The sequence below is a fragment of the Camelus bactrianus genome, chromosome 35 (genome assembly GCF_048773025.1).
Source record: "Camelus bactrianus isolate YW-2024 breed Bactrian camel chromosome 35, ASM4877302v1, whole genome shotgun sequence".
Taxonomy (NCBI): Eukaryota; Metazoa; Chordata; class Mammalia; order Artiodactyla; family Camelidae; genus Camelus; species Camelus bactrianus.
Window position 1 is genome coordinate 10,668,759 of NC_133573.1, and position 20,964 is coordinate 10,689,722.

A 20,964-nucleotide genomic window follows, 5' to 3' on the forward strand; every position below is an offset into this window, starting at 1 on the left:
TCAAGCCTTCTGTACACGATGTCACTCAAGCACACATCACGTCCCTCACGCACAGACATGTGTGCACCCCAAGTGATCTGCCATCAAAACAGCCTGTGATGTCTTCCTGTGGCCACTGCGTCACTGGCATCTTTGCCTTCTAGTGCCCAAAAAACCAGGGCATTTGTGCAAGTGTGTTAGAAGCAGGGGAGGTACCACCTGGCAGGACGAAAGCTATTTACTTTCCCACCATCCTCAGAACAGCAGCAAAGACGCTTGCACACTTGCACCTGCACCTGGACCGAGACAGAAGCACTAAAGCCCAGTGGTCCTTCCTCCCCAGACAATGGTCCCGGCCCTGAGGGGGACATAGCTGGCCCACAGGCCACTCTCAGCCTGCAGTTCATCTGCAAAATGGGGAACAAGAAAGTCAGAGGTGATTATACTACACGGCCGAAAAGTAACCACGAGGAGAGGAATCCCTGGGCCGCAACATATGGACATTTTGATAAGAGTGTACGAAATATTAAGACACAAGAGAAATATGTATACATATCACACGAGATCACAGAATGACAGGTATGGGTCCAGGAGATGATTGTGGCAGGCAGAGAAATAAAGGATTCAACACATATGTGTCACTTGTGAAATCATCAAAATACACACAAGCACATATATATGCATACACATCCACACACATATACACACACTATATGCATACACATCCACACATATACACACACATACACACATACACACCTGTCTCCCAATCCTGCTGGTGTTTTGGTTTCGGCCTCGGTTCCCAGCACAAGCTCCTAAAACCCTCGGGATTCCCTGAGTGACAGAAGCGTCCGGCAAGAACTCCTAAATCCCCTGGATCTCCTGAGCGACGAGAGTGTCCTCTGTTCTAATGGGGTGAGTCTCGGTGGACTCCAGACAGCTGCCAAGTCATGATTAGAAGCTTGGACTTTTCAGCACCCCCCACTGCCCCAGATCAGGGAGAAGGGCAGGAAATGCTGTAATTCACCCTGCCTGCACGATGCAGCCCCCACCATACCCCCAAAAGTCCCAGGGTGATGGACACGCCCACAAAGAGACCGCAGCGCCTGCGTGCAGTGACCCCCAGCCTTCGCTATTTTCTGCATCCTCTAAAACACCCTGTGTGAGAAGTTGGCCACAGTAAGTCAACTGTTTTCACGCAGCGTGTGATTCACTCTAGCAAGTTATCAAACCCGAGGAGAGGGTCATGGGAACCTCTGACTTGTAGCCAAGTCAGGCAGAGGTTGTGGGTAGCCCGGAGCTGGCTCCTGAGGCAAGGGTTTTGGGGGATGGAGCCCTTAGCCCGTGGGCTCCACGCTAGCTCCGGGCAGCGAGTGTCAGAACCGCCTGGTACGGAAAGCTCACACCTGGGATCTGTCATCTACTGCTTTCTCTCGTGTTCTGTCCTCCATGGAGTTAACACCTTACCTGCACGAGTAAGTTTACTGCACCTCAGAACGTCACAACACACAGGCAGACACTCCCACAACAGATGGGGAAGAGGTGTGCCCGAGTCTTCATCAGAGACAGACAGTGGACCAAATATATGCAACAGGCTCTATCTCATTGCAACAGGAGCTACTGAATTGCTAAAATACAATTATTTTAAGTAAAGATATTGAGCAATGCAGAAGGGGCAGTGACACCGGCACTCTCCTGCAGTGCTGGTGAAGACATGAAAAGGCGCAATCCTGAGGAAAGCCAACTTGATAATGCTGATCAAACACCTTCATACCCTGCTTACTGCTTAACCAAGACATGTTCTTTCTAGCTATAAATCCTAGAAACCTAACTGGTCATCAGCAAAAATTAAACTGTGAAGATGTTCAAAGTTTTAATTACTTCAGCAAAAATCTGAAAACAGTGTTCACATGTGACATTAAGGGAGAAGATTCAGATACACAATGGAATACCATCAGCTGTTAAAGTGCCTTTAACAACACTGAGTGAGACAGAAAAATATTTACGACTAAGAAGCTGGGTTTTGTCCCCTGGGCTCTCGTAACTCCCAGCACATCCTCCAGCGTGAGCCCCGACACCCTGTCTTTACAAGCTGCTTCATGTCTGCTCGTTTAGGGGCCGCCGCAGGGGTGGGGGGCACACCAGCCTCCCCCGAGCCTGACGCACAGCCCCTGCGCGCTGCCTGACGCTGACCTCGCCACGACACAGATCAGCTAGAAGGTAAAGAAGAAAATCGTGGGAGAATATCCATCAAAACAGCAACGATGACATCACATAATTAGGTGATTTTCATTTTCTTCCGAATGTTCTACTGTCAACAGGCATTATTTTCTGTGATGCACAAAGCCCGCTGTGCAAGATGGAGACAAGCTTCAGCCTCCATCCCGTGACCGCCCAGCCTCCCCGTCTCCGTTTACTAAGGAGGCTCTCCTTCCCCCCTGCGTGTTCTGGGCTCCTCTGTCCCAGCTGACGGGCTGGGTGTGTGTGGCTTACTTCTGGGCTCTCCTGCTCTGTTCTGTGTGTCTGTTTTTATGCCGACATTGTACTTCTGACTACGGTGGCTTTGTGACATAGACTACAACATAGGAATCGTGACACCACCAAGCTCTGCTCTTTCTTAAGGCTATTTTGGCTATTAGAGTCTTTTGTGGTTCCAGTACATTTTAGGTGTTTGGTTTTTTGTTTTATTCTGTGGAAAACGCCATTGGCATTTTGACAGGAACTGCACTGAATCTGGGGATAGCTTTGGGTAACATGGATATTTTAACAATCTTAATTCTTCCCATCTGTGAGCATGGACTATATTTCCACTTATTTGTGCCTTTTTCAACTTCTCTCATCAGTGTCTCACAGTGTTCAGTGTACAGGGCGTTCATCTCCTTGGCTGAATTCATTCCTAAGCACGTTGACCCTCCGGTACACGGGACCGATCTCCTCATTCACAGCGGCATCAGTACGGCGGGTAGAGCCTTCACACCCACCACCACCACCGTCAAATGGGCCGACCGACGACCACGCTGACTGATAGCTCACGGCCTTTCCCAGTCACAGCCACGCCCTTTCTGACACTGGCCTATCAAGATGCCTCCTGACCTTCAGGGAGTTTCCCCCAGACTCCTCAGCGCATCCCTGCAGCTCCTATAGTGAGATCCCATGATCCTTCGTGGAATGCATGTTGAATTCCTGACACGTAAGCATGTTTTACGTCATACCCACGTGGTCTGCTTTCATCTCCAATCGCCCTCCATGCACCCAGGGGCTCTGAATCCGTATAGGATGCAGTTACACTCCTACGCGGATCTCACCGGGGCGTCTCCTAGGCAGGCCTGCACAGGCCTTTGAAGTCCAAACAAGAAACGGGCACTTCGGTCAGTCCAGGCCTGAGAGCCTGCAGGTGAATTCATGGCTCCACTGTGGTGGTTAATTCTGTCCACTGGGAAGGTATTTTTCTAGATGAGATTAACTTTTAAATATGGGAACTCTGAATAGAACAGACTGCTCTCCATAACTGAGGGGGCCTCATCCAGTCAGTTAAAGAACAGAACAGGAAAGGAAGACAGGCCTCCCCCACAAGGCGGGGTTCTCCAGCAGACGCCTTTGGGCCTCATCTGTGCGATGGGCCCTCCTGGCTGCAGCCCGCTGGCCCACCCTGCAGATGGGAACTTGCCCGTCTTCATAAGCACACAAGCCAGGTCCTCACAATAAACCCCTGTCTGTAGATATACACACACCTCCTACTGGTCCTGTGTCTCCAGAGAACCCAGATAATACACCCACATACTGTCTTGTCCAACCTGGACAGCCACACAGATAAGCTACCAAGTGAGTTCACTTGTGAAAAGCAAAGGACTTGGAGGAAGAGACCTTGGGCCTCTGCTAAATATTTCAGCTTTTGGTCCAATTTTGAGTGGATGACCTAAAACTCAGGTTTCTGGTCACCCAGTCTCATTCACTAAAGTGACACTGAGAAGACTTTCAGGAAACCTATGGATCAGATACTTAGAAGGTCTACCAGCCATTGGAACAGGCCTCCGCATCTACCTAAGTGACCTTTTAACAGTCCCTCAGACTTCACCCATTAGGGATCATTATGATGATCAAGAGCTCAGGCCCTTCCGTTCCAAGGTGCCTGCAGTCACCAGAACCTTTACATGGTATCAGAGGATTTCGTGACTTGAATGAATTTAATGACTTGCCAACAAAAGGTACCGAGGGAGGCAGAGACCCTGCCAAGTCAACTTTTAAATTATAATTTGAACATGAAGCCTCTGACAGCCCGAAATGGTGCCGCATAGACAGGCACAGAGGCAAGAAGGCAAAAGGAAGAACAAGAAACTGGAAAGAAAAAGTAGAAAAATATTAAAACTTCCTGACTTCCTTCCTTAGCTTGGAAAACCCTCATCAGAAAAAAAAATCCCCCTTGAAACTGGAAGCCAGACACACTTGTGTGGACACTGTCCCTTCCGCTCAGGTAACGGACTCACCACTGGTGCCAGCAAGCCGGCAGGGACCCGCGCCCTTGGGGGCGAGCAGTGCGGGAGGAGGACCCTAGCCCTCCGGTGGAGTCCCAAGCTGCTGACCCTCCGTCTCCTCACCGGGACCGACGCCTCTCCTTACTCATCATTTTCCATCTCAGGCCGTCTCAGGCATGGATACAATTTATGTGTGAAGTTCTTCACTTTTCCAGAACATTCTATGACGTTAAGATGCCAGACAACAAAGGAGTTCTTCACCCAAGGATCCCATTGGAAAATACCTCCCATGTTCACCTTCGATATGCAGCCGCTCCACAGTGAGGTTACCGTGTATGCGGAAGGTTAGTTAGTGAGCAAACAACTCTACAACCTTTCCTCTTATGACACTCGGGCTTAGTCACGTCTGTGGACAAGTGCTCACCATCCAGAGTTAACCAAGAAGTTGTCACAGGTTTTTCTCAATACCTTCTGGTAACTTCTAAGGTTTAATTTCATAATCAACTGGGGTTTATTTGGGTGTCTGGTGAGAAAAAGGAATCTGACCTTCTAAAGTGAATGGCCGACTGTTCTAGACATTGAGCAAACTGATCTTTACCACAACTGGGAAATGCCGTCCTGAACACACGCGCACGCACACGTGCACACACCAGGACTGCTTCCACCACTGCCGACGTGCTGAAATGACCTATTTGTCTATTCCTGTGACAGCATCATGCTATTTTAAGTATTTTGGCTCCACAGTACATTTTGCCATCATTACTGTCCTTCAAAATAGAATAAGTCATTCTTGTGCCCCATTTGACTTTTTAGAATCACTTTGTCTAATTTCCCCTACCACACACACACACACACACACACACAGCATAGTGACTTTGATTAACTATTACAGACTTATTGATTTGATGCATGAAAAACTGAAAGCTATGAATTGCCCACAACCTAACCTTACAAACGTATAATAGTCTCAAGGCAGTTTACTGATTTTCCTCTGAGGTCTGATTATTCATCCATTTTTGTTAATTACGCAATATTTGAAAATAACATTTTGTTTGTTTATTAGGTTCAAAGTTGTCTGTGTGTGACTGTATAACAAAAAACCAAATTATGTTATTAATAGTGTTAATTATGTTACTGAAATTCTTCATATCCTTTGTCTACCTAATATGACAAATTTTGGAAAAATACATATTAGCATCACCCACTGTGGATGTGGTTTGTTGAATTTTCATTCTGCTCATAAGAGTGTGGGACCTGTATGTTTCTGTGCTTAATGAAGGCTTAAATGCCTAAAAAGACCCTGTTAGAATTTCTGCTGGGCGGCATCAGGTATCTACGTGAAGCTCCCTCCCTTTTCACCCCAGGCAGTGCGTCCACACAAGAGGTGAGTTCAGAGATGCAAGCCTCACGTCACCACGTCAGTGCCGCCTGCTGGAACTCAGCCTGCTCCTTTATCCTCAGCCTGTATTTAGGATCTGTCTTCCAAACAGGACACAACTCTTTCTGCATTTTAATCTAAGCTCTGAGAACTTACTTCTGTTAATAAGACTTAGCCCCTTGCTAGATGTAAGTTACTATGACAGTGAATATGTTTAGGCAAATTGCTGCTGCGTTTTGTCTTTCCTGTCTGTGATACATTTTTATTGTGCTTTTAGGCCTTCCCTAGTTCTTCTATGCTTGAATTGAGTTTTCTTCTTTACTTTCATTTTTATGGCTACTGATAACGTAGCACTTCACAATTCACGATGTCCTTTGTCTGTTTAATGTCAAATCACTAAGCGCATCCCCTTTGGTCCCTCTTGTTATGCAGGTGATTGGGGAAAGCTGTTAATGTCTCTTCCTTACCCCTGTCTGTTCAGAAACGAGCACAACGTATTCTCTGGGGCAGCAGCAGTAAGTCGTCCTAAGGTAAGATCACTTGGGAATTTAATAAATCTATGTAGTATCTACCGAGAGCCAGGAAAAGAGACGACGAGTAACGTCACAATTAATTAGTAAGAAGTTAGTTCCACGTGTCTTGCCAACATCTCTGCATTCTGCGAAAGACAAAGCTCTTACCGTGTCTTTTGGGATCTGCATCTGCCTTGGCTCTGCATTCTAGAAGAATTGAAGAAAGACATAAATACAGACTGACCAAAGCCATCTTCAACACACAGGGACACAAAGCTTTACTCTAAAGAGAAAATTGTTGGTTCTTCAAACCCACAAAATATACCGAAGGCGACTGTATTACCCTGTCTTCCACACCTTCACTGATGTGGTTATATTATCTCGTGTGTGTGTTTAAAAAATTTTTTTCTAGACGTAAATTTTTACTTGCTCATTCACAGTACATCCTGAATTTATTATCTAGAGGAAAACAAATCTCACCGAACTGCTTTTCTATTCCTGGCACTGTTTCTAATTTTGTTGTCTAATTTTCCCAACTAAATCTAAATTATAAGGCATATTATAATTTGATAGCTAGACCGGATAATAACGGTCTGAACCACAGTCTGAACCACAAGCATCACACTGTACAATATCACACAGGTTATAAATGGGGTTTTTTTTCACGTATTATCGAGTTGCTTTCGTTACATAGATAGTTCTAAGACTGACTTACAAGAAAAAGATACTTACTGATAAAAGTATTTTGTTTTAGACACAGAATTTAAACACAGACACCCGAAACAGAGGGAAAGAGTTCTGTTAACTGGATTTAAAGATCATTTTAAATGCCCCCCTTTAAGTTTTCAGAATTTTATTCTTTTAAATCTTGACTAGCAGCTGCAACGTGAATAATAAAGTGACGGCCTACTGGCTGACTCCTTAATGAAAAGCTCACAAGCAATAAATTAAAGAACCAAGAGGGAAAAAAAGGAGGCAGCAGAAGGGAAAGACAGAAGCCTGGAAGATCAAAATTGGACCAGAAGAACCTGAATAACCCTAAGCAGGCTTGATGCTGGCACAGAGCTGCTGGGGAAGGGCTGCAGCGTCCTGGTGCTGGCAGCCCAGCGACGCCAGCCAGCACCCAGCCCCGGACCGCGGGAGGGGCTGAGCCTCGTCAAATCACAGCGAAGGCTGCGTGTTTTTTTTTTAAGTGCTCATTTACAATTTAATAGAGACAATTCCAGATTTAGGATCAGGTGGCATTTTAAGCACAAAATTGGATAACAGTGGGGGGAAAATGGAAAACGGAATTTAAATGAAGAAATAATGCATTAAACATTTTTAAATAGAAAGAAATAAAGAAGTTTTTGTATTTCTTCAAAATCTACTTAAAACACTAGTGTTCACTTTTCAGCCCTATACTGAAATTTCCATGAAATCACAGTAAATTGTAAATGTGCGTGTAACCAAGGGAGGGGTAGTCCTATGACTAAAATTTCTGTTTTATAATAAAAGGCAATTTTTATTAATCATGACACATCCACACTTGAAGTATTAGCCTAAGAGAACTGGGCTGTTGGACAAATTTGGGAACTGTGTCCCAAAAACCTACCCATTCCAGTATATACGGATCAACTGTCGTTTAGATAAAACTAAAAGCTATCTGAAAGACACGTCAAATGTCCAAAAATGACCCAAGTAGAGATCAGTTTTGAACTAATTAAAATACAACTTGTACTTGAAGGAAAACCATTTTCTTACATCAGAACAAAAGATAAAGGCGATTCCTCCAATTGTATTATTTTTACGTATAAATGAAGCTGACAGCTTTTTGCAGAAGAGCGTGCAAGAGAACTATGTCAATTTTATACACATATTTCACTCGCACCAATACTATTAAATCCCCCATCGAACAGATATATTGACAGATGTATAGAAGGTGAAACAGTCTGCAAACAAATGCTTTTTCATTTTCATCTCATTTATGTCGTTCCAAATAATGTCTGTATTAGTAATCAGTGGCCCTGGGGCTTACTGAATCTCGGGCCTTTTAATTTCCAATGATGTTATTTAATTAAGGCCCTCCTTTTCATACAACGGTAAGCAAGCATCTTTATTTGGCTGCACGTACTATGGAAACTTGAAACGGGAAAATGTGTCGTATGTAATGAACATGGCAGTCTTTCAACATCAGCCTTTGAAGTGACACTTGTGAAATAACCGACGTCTCTGTATTCAATCAGCCCAACTGAAAGCACTCGGTAGTAACACCTGCTGTCCCAGAAGACACCCCTGCGATCGGGTTTTCAAACCCTCCCGCACTCAGTGTTGTGGACATCTATTTCCAAAACAGAGAGAAAATGAGAAAAGCATGCTTGTCTTATGTTAAGGCGGGAAGATACAGGAAATATAGAAACTGCCTGGAAAACATCTCAGTAAACACTGGCCTTCGGGTCGTGAGCCCAGATGCCTGGCTCCTGTGCATCAGAAACCTCTCAGGTGCTCTAAATGTACTCACCAGTTCCCTCGGATGGAAGGCGTCTTCTTGGCGGAAGACCAGGAGGCTCACAGTCCCTTCCATCTTGGTGCTTCTCAACAGGGAAACCACTTCCTCCTGGGACTTGCCTGCTAGATCGACTCCATTTACCTAAAACACAGAAAAAGTTGTCAGCTGCAGTGCCACGCGTACCGGTGACCGAAGACAAGACACCTTCGGGCACGGATCGCGTCTGCTACAGGTCAGAACTCACTTTGTGATAAATTCGGCCCTGATCTGGTCACCACTAGGCTGTGGGAGCCGCTGAACAAATGCAGGCCAGGTGCGTAGACACCCAGGGGCGGCAGCAAGTCCTCGTGCCCGTCTGCGAGCCCAACAGCCACCAGCGCTCACCAGTGACCTGTGATACTGACGCATCTCAAACCCAAGTTCATGCAAAACCTACTGGCCATGAGCTCAGATACACTGATGGCCTTGTGAATGCAAGGTTTTCCCACATAAAATTTAAAAAGTGGCCCCTTTGATGGGGAGTGGGAAAAACACACTAAAAATATTTTGGTAAAAATCTTTTAGCTCTCATTGCAATTTTAAAAGTTGTAATTTTTCATTCCTAAAGAGCAAACACTGAAGAAGAATCACTACAAAATACTATTTCTGGAGGGCTAGCAGTATTCCAGCTCAATATTTTTCAATTTTAAGAGGATTTTTTAAGGAGTTAAGAGTTTTAAGAGAATTCTGTCAGGACATGAGAGATCTGAAACAACCGATTCCGGGGGAATCTCGTCACTTTTGTAGAAAGTATAACAACAGGATCAGCAAACATGACGTACGTAAGAGAAATGAGAGTGGAAATTCATTTCAAAAAAGAATTCTCTGTCACTCCCTTTACACAAAAATAACATTTGTCTAAGGCAATTAAGTATATTATTTACATCGTAATAGCAAAATTTTCCTGCAGTTAAAATGTTCTGAAAACTTTCCCCTCCTAAAAACCGCTTATACAGCCCCTTCATGTACTACTATGAGGGACTGCAGGGAAAAGGTTTGTAGTAACAGGCTCAAAAGAGAGCCAAACTTTTCTAGATAATAATAAAAAAAAAAAAACTAGTCACTTGATACTTTTTATAATGTAGGCTTCCGCACAGCCAGAGACTCAGGAAAGCTTTCTGCCCACAGAACATGGCACAGATACAGCCACAGGTGACACTGGAAAGGGAGGATTAAAACACACCCGAGAGCGATAGAAAATAAAGCCTAGCTGTGAAGAGGGACAGGCCACCGGCCTTCCCTTCCTCAAAGAGCAGAGCAGAAGTTGCCAACGTGTTGCAAGGAACGTGATTCTGTGATGAAAGAGAAAGGAAAGATACAGTGACTCCCCTCGGAGGGATGGGGCGACGTGGGGGGGGCGCGATACAGGGAGGCGGTGATGCAGGAAGTGGGGGGCGATGCAGGGGAGAGGAGGGGGACAAAAGGCCAGACTTGTCCTGGATTTACAGGCAAAGATGCCTGGGCTCACATCCCAGCTGCAGCTCTCCCTGAAGCAGCAGGCTGCTGCTGAAAACTGGGACCAATGCTCCCCATTTACCGCCCAAGGACAAGAGGCCCTTTCTGGAAACAATACCCTAAATACACTTTGCACTCAAATCTTTCCTTTCATTCAGTCCAGGTTGGCTTCCCTTTAAAACACAGTATCACACGAACAAAACAAAGACGAAAGAGTAAGAACTAAGGAATCTAGGTCCCAACATGTAGACATGGAGAAAATCTGGAAGCTACTCCTTTGTTCCATTACTTTCCAAGAAACCTGTAGGAGAGCCGGGGTGGAAAGATCAAAGCCACACGTGAAACTGCAAGTTAAGGAAAGAGGCCGACACTGTCGGAACGCTGGTCTTTGACGCTGCTCACCATGGGGGACACCGTCCCTGCTGTTAAGAATGCAGACTGTGTTTTCTGAAGAAGACACTAAGAAAAACCACAAACAAGGTCTACTCCTTCTCAGCCTTTCTCCTCTATATTTCCATACGTACAACATTCATGCCAACAGAAATCACGTGACTTTCTGTACAGCAAAGAGCCTCAAAGACCAACGGACCGAGACCCAGTCTACGGAGGCATGGTAAGGCAATTTTGGAGAACTATTTATTGTTTTTCCTGACATTTGATTTTTATTTCTCAATCCATTCCCCACGCTGGCCTTTCAACATCGCCTCGTGCCCTCACCCAGACACGCTGTTTTCCTTTAACTTCATTTGTCTCTGTTCTGACTCCCCAGCAGATAACATTTCTCCATTGCCAGACATGAATTTAAAGCCATCCAGAAATGTAATCTAATAGACACTGGACTTACATCATGACAGAACGTTATGTTATCTCATAAACCAAATGTTCGAGTAACTAAAAATTTATGGGTAAACTAAATGAGAAGCCATTTCTCATCAAGTAACTTGGAAACATAGAAAAGAGAAGCAGGAATACACTGTTTTCAGATGCATCCTTCTGTTAAAATCTATCATTTAATTTAGTATTTTCTGAAAAGGTTAAAATGCATTTGACCCTTGGGAACGGAACCTTCCCGGGACCAGGGGAGAAGCCCGATGCAGGGCGGCCGCTCACCTCTAGGAGCCTGTCCCCCGCCTTGAGTCTGCCGTCCTGGATGGCAGCCCCTCTGGGGAGGATGTTCTTCACGTAAACTGGGGCTAAGCCTCCTATTGTGACGTCCCGGGAAGTGATGCTGAACCCCAAGCCTTCTGTGCCTGAGTGTAATCACAGGAAAAAAAGGTAAATAAGATGAGCCGTCTCGGATTTCACAGGTGCGCCAGACATCAAGAATTTATGAATACTCTCTACCTCAACCTGACGCTTTGTAACTTTCACACTGGCCTACGTTGCTTTTAATACTTTAAAAGCTATAATAAACTTTTTGAAATAGACTGAATTATTATGGAAGGTTTAAATGGTATATATAAATATATGTATACATATATATCAAAATTCATTAGCCTAAGAAGAAATGGTAACCTAGACAAAAGCAGAAGAAAATAAAAAACAACGTGAATGTTTTTAAGTTGGTCTAAAACTTTGATTATGAAAATACACAATTTCTATATGCAAAAAAAAAACACCTTCTGTTAAAACCCATAGTACCTCCTGTACAAGTGTTACAGCGCAGTAACGGACCCACATCTGAAGGGCAGGAGGTGGGCCAGGGGCGAGGACACGGGCCGGGAGATGGGACAGAAACAGAGATACGAGGACCCTTTCCAGATGCAGAATACAGAGTCTCCCCAAACTCTCATTATCACAGCAATTTACCGATTAATTGATAGGATGAATCATATTTTCTTTGCCTAGTTTTCTTCTAATTCACCTAAATCTGACCATGTTTATTTCTCAAAAAAAAAGGTGAGCTGGAGGCATATTGCCCAGTGAAGACCCCCATCTCGGTCTAAGGGTCATCATACATAACGTTTAAAGGTCCTGAAATTAAGGAGCATTTACAGACTGTGCTGGTGGGTATGATTTCAGTTCCAGGTTCACCAGCAGCTTTCCTGACAGGTGCTCTTATGAGGCTCAATACAGTGAAAAGAGGTTATGTCACCAGACCAACATGCACTAAGCCAGAAGGAGCCAAGGAAAAAAAATGCAACAATGACAAATTTCTACTGAACCACAGAATTTTTAGAATGCTTCTAATAATGATTAATTTCTACCAGAGCTTTTTAAAAAGTTACTTTCTAAGACACTAGGTTCCATGCCAGTTAAAATGGTATCAGGACAAACACTGGCTCAAGACCAGAAGAAAAAGACATGTAAAGGTGAAAAATCTACACAAGAATTCATTAATCTGATGCAGCACTCAGTTAAAAAACTGTAAGGCTATGATTCTGTCAGTAAACACACATGGGCAGATAAACATGAATAAAAATGTGGGTTAAAGAAGAAACATGAAGCACAAGTGAAGAAAACACAATAATTATACTGGTAACAAAACCTACTGTGAATATTTTCAAGTTCAAACACAACGTTCGTTTACTTCAAGTCTGAAATCACTTTAACGCGCCTGGGCTGTTACTGTCTGAAGTCTTCCGTGAAGACCTGAATGGCATGTTGTCTATATGAGATTTTCCTAATTATTCTGCTGGGACTTTCCCATATGTCTCTGTGCTTTCATGAAACTCTAATGACTTGCAATAACGTTTATTAAGGAAGAATTCTAAATTGCTTTCCTTTTGCAATATTAACTTGTATGAACTACAAAGACTGATTGTTCTATGAACCTCAATACTATTAAAACAGCAGCAATAGCCCCTAAATCTGTAAGCGAAAAGTGCAGGCAGTGACCTTTAAAAGGAAGATAAATAGATATCAATTTTCATTTAGCAAAGCCAACAGAACATTCTGCACTGACTGAAATATATTATCGACCTTCTCCTCTGACTTCATTAGAGTTAATTTCTACAAAAGAGCAGGGGATTTGGGGATGCCAAGATGACAATAAATATTAAGAAGTCATAATTATGGAAGCAAGTACATAGGGGCATTCTCTTCCGACAGGTTACCTGACGTAGTTCCAAACTTATGCCAAAGAAGCATGACCACAAAGGCTTCCTTTTGGTTTTAGGATGGATCTCAGTTTATGAAGAACCTCTGTCACTCAACTCATGTCATTCACTTTGCACTGAATTTAAAGTTTCACACTGACAAACCCTGCGTTTCTGACATCCTTCACTGAAAGTGTTACATGTAACAATAATAACTGATAAAAATATTACCTGGTAACTACAGTGAAAGCTTGTTCAGCTTCATACAGTCATTACTATTAAAACATCTATATTTGGTACAAGTCAAAGGCAGTCAGCATCGTCCTCCCTCTTGTTTACAGTAAACACTATTTTTTTTATATAAAATCTGTGTGAGTATTGGCAGAAAACACAGGCAGTTTTCTGCCTTTTGTCAGACATTCTCACAGTTAATAAATTAAAATCAAGACAGACCTCTGAGGCTCGGTATTGTTTAGAGTACTCAAGGTCAGAAAAATGTTTAAAAGAAAACCATTACTTCTACTTTCTTACGCTGGTTGAGCACAGTCTTTCTAAATTAGTTCCTGTAAAACACAATCATGCCTTTTTAAATGCTATTAAAATAAAACTACAAATTTCTGTATTAAAAAGAGTAATTCTTTTAATGGCAAAATTTCACTTCATTTTAAAAGTTCATATTATATCATAAGGTGCTAAAATGTAATGATTGTGTGGAAAACTGTAATTCAATAGTGAATATGCCTGTATCAGAGTAAAAAGGCAGAGATATATATGAAGTAATATCTTCATGACGATGGAAAATATTCTTTCTTTGTTGGAGATCCTGAGCATAATTTTATTTTTTATACAACATCTGTCTGTCTTGATATGCTTTTGCGTAAAACCTAGGTCCTATCATTTGAGCGGAGAAAAGGGAAGAAAGACGCTCTGCTATTCCTGATTCAGGCGTTAACAGAGCTAAAAGGGGTTGAAGCTGACCTGACCACATTTGTAAGGGGTTTCCAGGGTGGACTGAGGCTGTCCATTCCTGATCAGGTCAGCCAAGTGTTTGGAGCTTAAACAGCCAGTAACGAGAAAGAATCTATGGTTCACATAAAGTTCCGAAAAAGTAGGATTCAGAGAAGAAACAGGAATCTGACAGTCGACAATGTGATGAACCGCACCCCAGACAGCAGGAAGGCTGGTCTCAAAGCCAGGAGATGGAAAGGACTCCAGTGAGAATCTGGGGCTGGCAGCCCTGACCTGAGGACTCACTCAGCCCCTCTTGGGTTCACCCCCACCTACCTGAGGGGCTGGGCGAGCTCGTAAAGGAGGAGCACTCTTCACAATGATGCTGTTTTCAAAGACATGATTTAAAATACACATAAAAATGGTCAGCTGAAATGGACGACTAATGGCCACAGGGTATCTCAGTGCGGGGGGTGGGGGGGCAGGGGCTGGAGGTCAGAAGGTCAAGGCTAGCGGTCTGCTGGGCATCTGGGGGGGTGGGGGTGGGCAGCACAGGCTATGGGAAGAGGACCCTTAAACAGACCCTCAGATGTGAGGTGCTCGTCGTAATAAAGTATCAGCGAGGCCCACCACGCCCCCGACCTGGAGAAGGGGAAGCAAGGCCCAACGGGGAGAGCAGGAGGCCAGGGGCCCACGGCCCAGCTTCCCTGCATCTCACCACGAAGCTACCCTTCCCAACCCCAAGGGAACGCGGTGACGGGGGAGCCTCTGCGTCCTCTTTGAGGGCCGCCTGTGCACGGCAGGTGGGGGATCCACACAGTCGAAGCCTCCTATTGCTCTGGGCTTGACGGTAACATCCTGAAACTGATCAGAAGTGGGACTGCAGCAGGACCTGCCGCCTTTTACACAGAAACATAACTATTTATTTCTTTATATACTTTTGAACTTTTTCTGATTTTTTTTATTTACCGTGTAGTGTTAAGTTTCCAGTGCACAGCCCAGTGACTCAGTTATACATAGTATACAATCTTTTTCATTACAGGTTACTACAAGCCATTGAACATCGTTCCCTGTGCTGGACAGGAGGCCCTAAAGCCTTAATACTGGAACTTCTATATTTCAATTTTCATACAGCAAAATGAGTCTGAAAAGCATAAAAAACAGTTTTAAATACTTTTTAAAGAAGGGGTTCTATCAGTTCCTTCACGTGACAATGAGAGGACTGAGGGCGCCTGGGGAGGGCGGGCTGACATCTGAGACAAGCTCCCTGAGAGGACACGGGACACAGGACAGAGGACATTGAGGACATAGGACACAGGACGGGGACACAGAACAGAGGACACGGGACAGAGGACAGGGGACACAGGATAGAGGACACAGGACAGGGGACACAGAACAGAGGACACGGGACAGAGGACATGGGACAGGGGACACGAGACAGAGGACATGGGACGGGACACAGGACAGAGGACAGGGGACATGGGACAGGGGTAACAGGACAGAGGACAGGGAACAAGGGACACAGGGCAGGGGACAGAGAACACAGGACAGAGAATAGGATAGATGACAGAGGACACAGGAAAGGGGATAGGGGACAGGGGACACAGGACAGGGGACACAGGACAGAGGACACAGGACAGAGGATGGGGACTCAGGTCAGAGGACAAGGGACACGGGACAGGGGACACAGGACAGAGGACACAGGACAGAGGATGGGGACACAGGACAGGATGGGGACTCAGGACAGAGGACAGGGACATGGGACAGGGGACACAGGACAGAGGATGGGGACACAGGACAGAGGACAGGGCTCACAGGACGGTGGTACCTTTCTTCAGCTGGATGCTGAGCTTCTTGCCGACCTTCTTGGTGTTGTAGCCACCGCCGAGGCCAGAGCCGAAGGAGGTGGGGGCAGCGGGCGGCCTGCCGGGGTGTTGCGCGCCAGGCGCGGGCGGCCGGGGGTGCGGGCTGGCGAGCTCGGGGGGCACGGGGTGCGGCCGGAGCGTCCTCTGCGCAGCCGCCAGGGCCCCCATGCAGGCGCTGGCCGTGCCCCGGGGCTCGGCACGCTGGCTGTCGGGGCTGCAGTGGCTCCAGCCGTCGCCGCCTCTCTCGCTCTGGGACAGCTGCTCGTACTGCTCCTTATTTGCCGCGGGGACCACGTGGAACCAGATGATGGACGTGCGCATGGCTTGGCGGAACATGTGCTGGGCCCTGAGTTTGTGAGAGAAGCAGAATCAGCACCTGAAGGCTAGTGGGCCTCACTGAACAGCAATCAGGCTTTGCTGAGGCCGGACACAAATTCTGATAAAAGTCTGCGAGGTCTGGTGGTGGCAGGGCAGCCTCTCCAAATACAAATCTCTCACTAAGTCACAAGATCTCCACGAACACACGGAAAACACAGGGCCCTCACCTGTGACTCACCTGTGACTCATTAACCCTCACTGTGCCCTTAAGCACAAGAGGTGTTTATCATTCCAGTGTGAACAGAAATTAAACCCAGCCTTCTTTCTACAACATTACCCACTACACCTGCTAAGAATCATACAATACTTCTCTATCAGGGGACCAAATGAGTATTCAAAGAACTAGATTTAAAAATAGAAAACTACAGAAAGCGACTCTCCATTATTTATCAGAAAAACCCACCCACGCCTGTGCACGCAAGCATCTCGGGAGCGCAGATGCAGCCTCGGTGACTCAAAACATAAAGGGGTGTTGGTCCCCAGGCCACCCCACAAGCAGCTGAGAAGCTGTTCCATCTCATCTGGGTCCCTACTCGGGTCTTAAACTGCGTGCTCATCATTTCTGCTCATTCTTGCCTTGCTTTATACGAACTGGACAATTTTTATCTTTTTGACCGAGTAAGGGCTGGAGCCAGGATGAGGAAAATCCGAGTGGACAACGTGGTTCCGAGGAGCTCTGTCTGCCTGTTTGTCCCGAGTTTCAACAATGTTGAAAACGGGAGTTAAAAGTCTAATAAAAAACAGTAACCCGGTGAATTTTCCCAAAGGTGAGGATGTGGCCCAAGCGTAAGGCCTAACCTGGGCCCATGGCATTTTAAGAAGTGCTGTATCACCAGTCAGAGGGCATTTGGAAAAAGTCTCATGGCCATGAGTACCTGCAGTTTGATTAAACTGTCAAAAGCCAGATAATGGTGGGAGACGCCCCTCCGCAGCGCGAAGGCGGAGACGGCAGATGCGGGGTCCAAGGCCCCAGTGCACAGCACACACTTACTGCTCAAATCGTCTGTTCCGAAGGTCGCCGTCATTAATCCTGACGATGCAGTCATTCTCGTGGAAAAGGTTTTCTTGCTCAGCTTTGCCACCTTTCTCCAGTCGCTTTACTAACAGCCCCAGGGTCCTGGAACAGTAAGAAGGCAGGTCATTACACACGGAGTATTTGCACAAGGCCCCCCTGCTCTAACATGGGTGTCACATTTACAAAGGCTGCCCAACGAAGGGGTGCCTTAGAGTGCTATTCGTACGTTTTAAAACAACACCAACACAAAAGCCCCGACAGTGTAAGTGGTGTGCAGGAGGGGATCCTCCCGGTACACGTGGGCGATCGTCTCTGGCTGGTCTGGTCGTGCTACGCTTCTGGAACAAACGCACGCTTCTCTCTGCTTCAAACTGCTTCGAGCAGAGCTGGACTGCCACAGCCTGCAGTGCAGACGGTGTGTCGTAGTGGACAGCTGTGGCAGTGTCCTGCTCTAAGCCAGCGGGGACACTGCGGACGGCAGCCCCGTCTTTCTGTGCAAGGACAGGGAAGGAGGAGGAGCCGACCTGACCACACGGTAGACGGGAGAAGGAAAACCGGAAAGACTTCCAAAGTAGAAGTCTCCACCCTTGGCATCTGAGTCTGAAAGGGACTCGTGCTCTGAACTTCAGAACCAGTCAGGTCCCCAAAAGCCAGCCATTATTCCCATCTGAAGAAACTGGAGAATGCTGGTGACAAGTGCCGGCACCGCCAGTTACCACTCACCTCTTCAACACGCACTCAAACCTCAGGGGGGGGACAAAAGTCTGAATGGACTTGTAGAGACCAAGATGGAGGGAACAAAGAAGTAAATGTCACAAATGTCCTTGGCCTAGAACGCTGACCCCCTGGCTGACAGGAAGGACGCTCCTCTCCCCCCGGGACAGCCAGCCAACAGCATGATGACAGCGTTCTGAGGAGGGGGGATCTTCCCTTAGTGCCAACGCCCTGACTTCCTCGCTGGTTAGCATGTATTCTGAATCACGTTAAAAGTTTTATGAACGTGCCCAAAGCTTGCATTTTCTTTTATAATCCTAATATTTAGAGATTAACAAAAATGCCCACATAGACAGAATTAGAATTTAGAGTGCTGCCTAAATTAAAGCTGAAGACACGATTCCCAGTTGCCCGTGTACCCCGTGGAGCGAAATACACTCCGTTCCCTGGATGGGCTTTGCAGGAGAAAGACGCTCCAACAGGAAGCTGCCTTCCTCTTTCAGATCTCACTCCCCTGTTACTGTTCCTCATTTGGACCCCTCATCCCTACCCCTGCTGGAAGCCCCCGGAAGATGGGGGTCGGGGGGCAGCAGCAGTACCTGCCCCAGCACTCAGCGAGCAATGGGGTCTTGACAAGTGACAGCTGCATGAGTGGGGGACTGAGTTTAGCTGAAGCAAACAGGTCTCAAATTTACAATAAGCTTTTTGCAAAATAGAATCAGTGAGGCAAAATTTAGATTCAGATCCTGTTTTTTCATGACAGTGTCATTTATACCAAATACAGGACTTCGCTGAAATGAACTGAATTGAAGCAAAGGTCCATTGGTTTTGTGTGTGTGTGTGCATGTGTGCTTGTTATTTTGCAGCTTAACATACCTCCTTGTAAGAATCAGAGATAACATTTACATCGCCTTTTGTCATGCTATTTGAGGATGAGCAACTACTAGTTTAAGAGTCTGAGGAGCTTAGTGACTGATGAAAAAACCACCACGTAGGTCATTTCTTGTTACTTGCAACCACATATTGGAGCTAAATAAATAGAAACTCTCTCAGCTCAAAGGTAAGAAGCTGGACGCTGACGCACCTCCATGAGCATGAGCAGCCCGAGACCCTACCTGGCGGGACACGAACCTCCCATGGGCCACGCCAGGGTTAAGGGACAACCAAAATGCCCCAAGCCTGCCAGCTGTCTGCCAGAGCTGCCCACCTGTTTGTTTGCTTCCCTGGACACCTGAACAAAGTGCTCTATCGAAGGAATCAAATCATTAAGATTTGCCTGTAACTTTGCTGAATGGGACAAAATAATCAGAAAAATCAAATGAAATCTCTCACTGCTGACAGTGGAACCAGGAGGGGACCCCGGGCCACTTGGCATCCACGAGGGACAGCAGCTGAGTGGACAGGTGACTCGGCCACCCATGGGCGGTCCCTGCAGAGCCACAGAGACTGGGTGCCACGCCTGTTGCTCACAGCTGCCTCTGCGGACCAGCATGCTCCTTTGAGGTTTATGTGCTCCGTCCCCAAGGGAAGACATGCCCCACCAAGGGTCACCCCAGTTCACCGGGTAGCCTTTAGTCAGTGAGGTCCCAGGTGATTTCCCAGGATGGGAAAATCTGTGGTCTCAAGTGACTGATCATGGTGATGTCTTTATGTATTCTGGAATATTCTGTGCCTTCTAAAACAGACCACAGAAGATTTTTAGAGAGACAGACAGACAGACTAGGTTTAATGGAAATCACTCAGCAGGTAACTAGTACCAGTAATTTGTTCACACGTATAAATTTACCTCCAAAGGATCCTGTCAGTATTTATGACAGTTTAAATAATACAACTTGGAAAGCCGTGATTTAATTCTACAAGTGGCAGCAATATTTTGTTTTGTATTTCTATTCATCTAGATAATCATGTCTTTTCTTAAATCTACTTTTTTCTCCCCCTGGGAAAAAAAGAATGATCACCTGGGAATCACTCCAGAATAATGATCCAAAGTAAAAAAGTGTGACATGCTTCATTTATTGAATGGCTTGTCTTTCTAAACAAGCCCTCACATGTGGCCCGACGCGTGAGTAATTCTACCATAAGTAAAAACGTTACAAACCATACGTCAGTGCACCATCACGTTTTCATGAAATGGCATGGATGCTTATTAAATGAGGTTTTAGAATCCAAAGCTGTTGAAGTCATCGCAAAAAATCCCAGAACCCTCTTTCTCAGCACCAGAGAGCAGAGAACTGAGGGGGCGGTGGGGCTGGAGGAGCGGAGAGGGGAGAACGCCACCCTGAGCGACAAAGTGCATCGCACCCCCACGACCCGAGTGACCAGGGAATGAATGGAACAGACAGAATCAGGGGAGTCAGGAGCCTGCTGGCGTGGAGGCGCCTGACCACACTGTTAGAAGCACGCTCTCCACACGGACAGACTGATTCAAAAGGAAAGACGTACAATCTGCAAAACTATCTCATCGGCTTCACTGAGTGACAATGATGACAAAAGGAGGGGGATGATCCAACGAAAGACAAGAAAACCGAGCTGACAGCACACGGCCAGGCTGAGACCCAGAGTCCCCCTGAAGAGGGGTCAACACCAGGCCCACTCACCTTCCAGGGGCCGTGTGGGGCTGGGCAGGTGCGTGTCCACGCCCCGCTCCCGGGGCAGCAGCAGCTCACGCGGCACAACTCAACTC

The 20,964-nt window shown here is 46.1% G+C and overlaps 1 protein-coding gene across 24 annotated transcripts in view; it reads right to left on the reverse strand.

The window, feature by feature from the left end:
• Window positions 1-20,964, reverse strand: part of LOC105072482 (partitioning defective 3 homolog) — a 536,087-nt gene that overhangs the window by 235,295 nt on the left and 279,828 nt on the right. For 16 of the 24 annotated variants that reach the window (XM_074358251.1, XM_074358247.1, XM_074358250.1 and 13 more), the window contains 5 exons: window positions 17,544-17,669; window positions 16,138-16,520; window positions 11,434-11,573; window positions 8,842-8,970; window positions 6,510-6,548 (listed from right to left, as the gene is read on the reverse strand). In XM_074358251.1, coding sequence (XP_074214352.1) covers window positions 6,510-6,548; window positions 8,842-8,970; window positions 11,434-11,573; window positions 16,138-16,520; window positions 17,544-17,669 — 817 coding nt within the window. The remainder of the gene's footprint in view (window positions 1-6,509; window positions 6,549-8,841; window positions 8,971-11,433; window positions 11,574-16,137; window positions 16,521-17,543; window positions 17,670-20,964) is intronic. The other 8 variants (XM_074358260.1, XM_074358265.1, XM_074358259.1 and 5 more) reach the window with 1 other exon arrangement.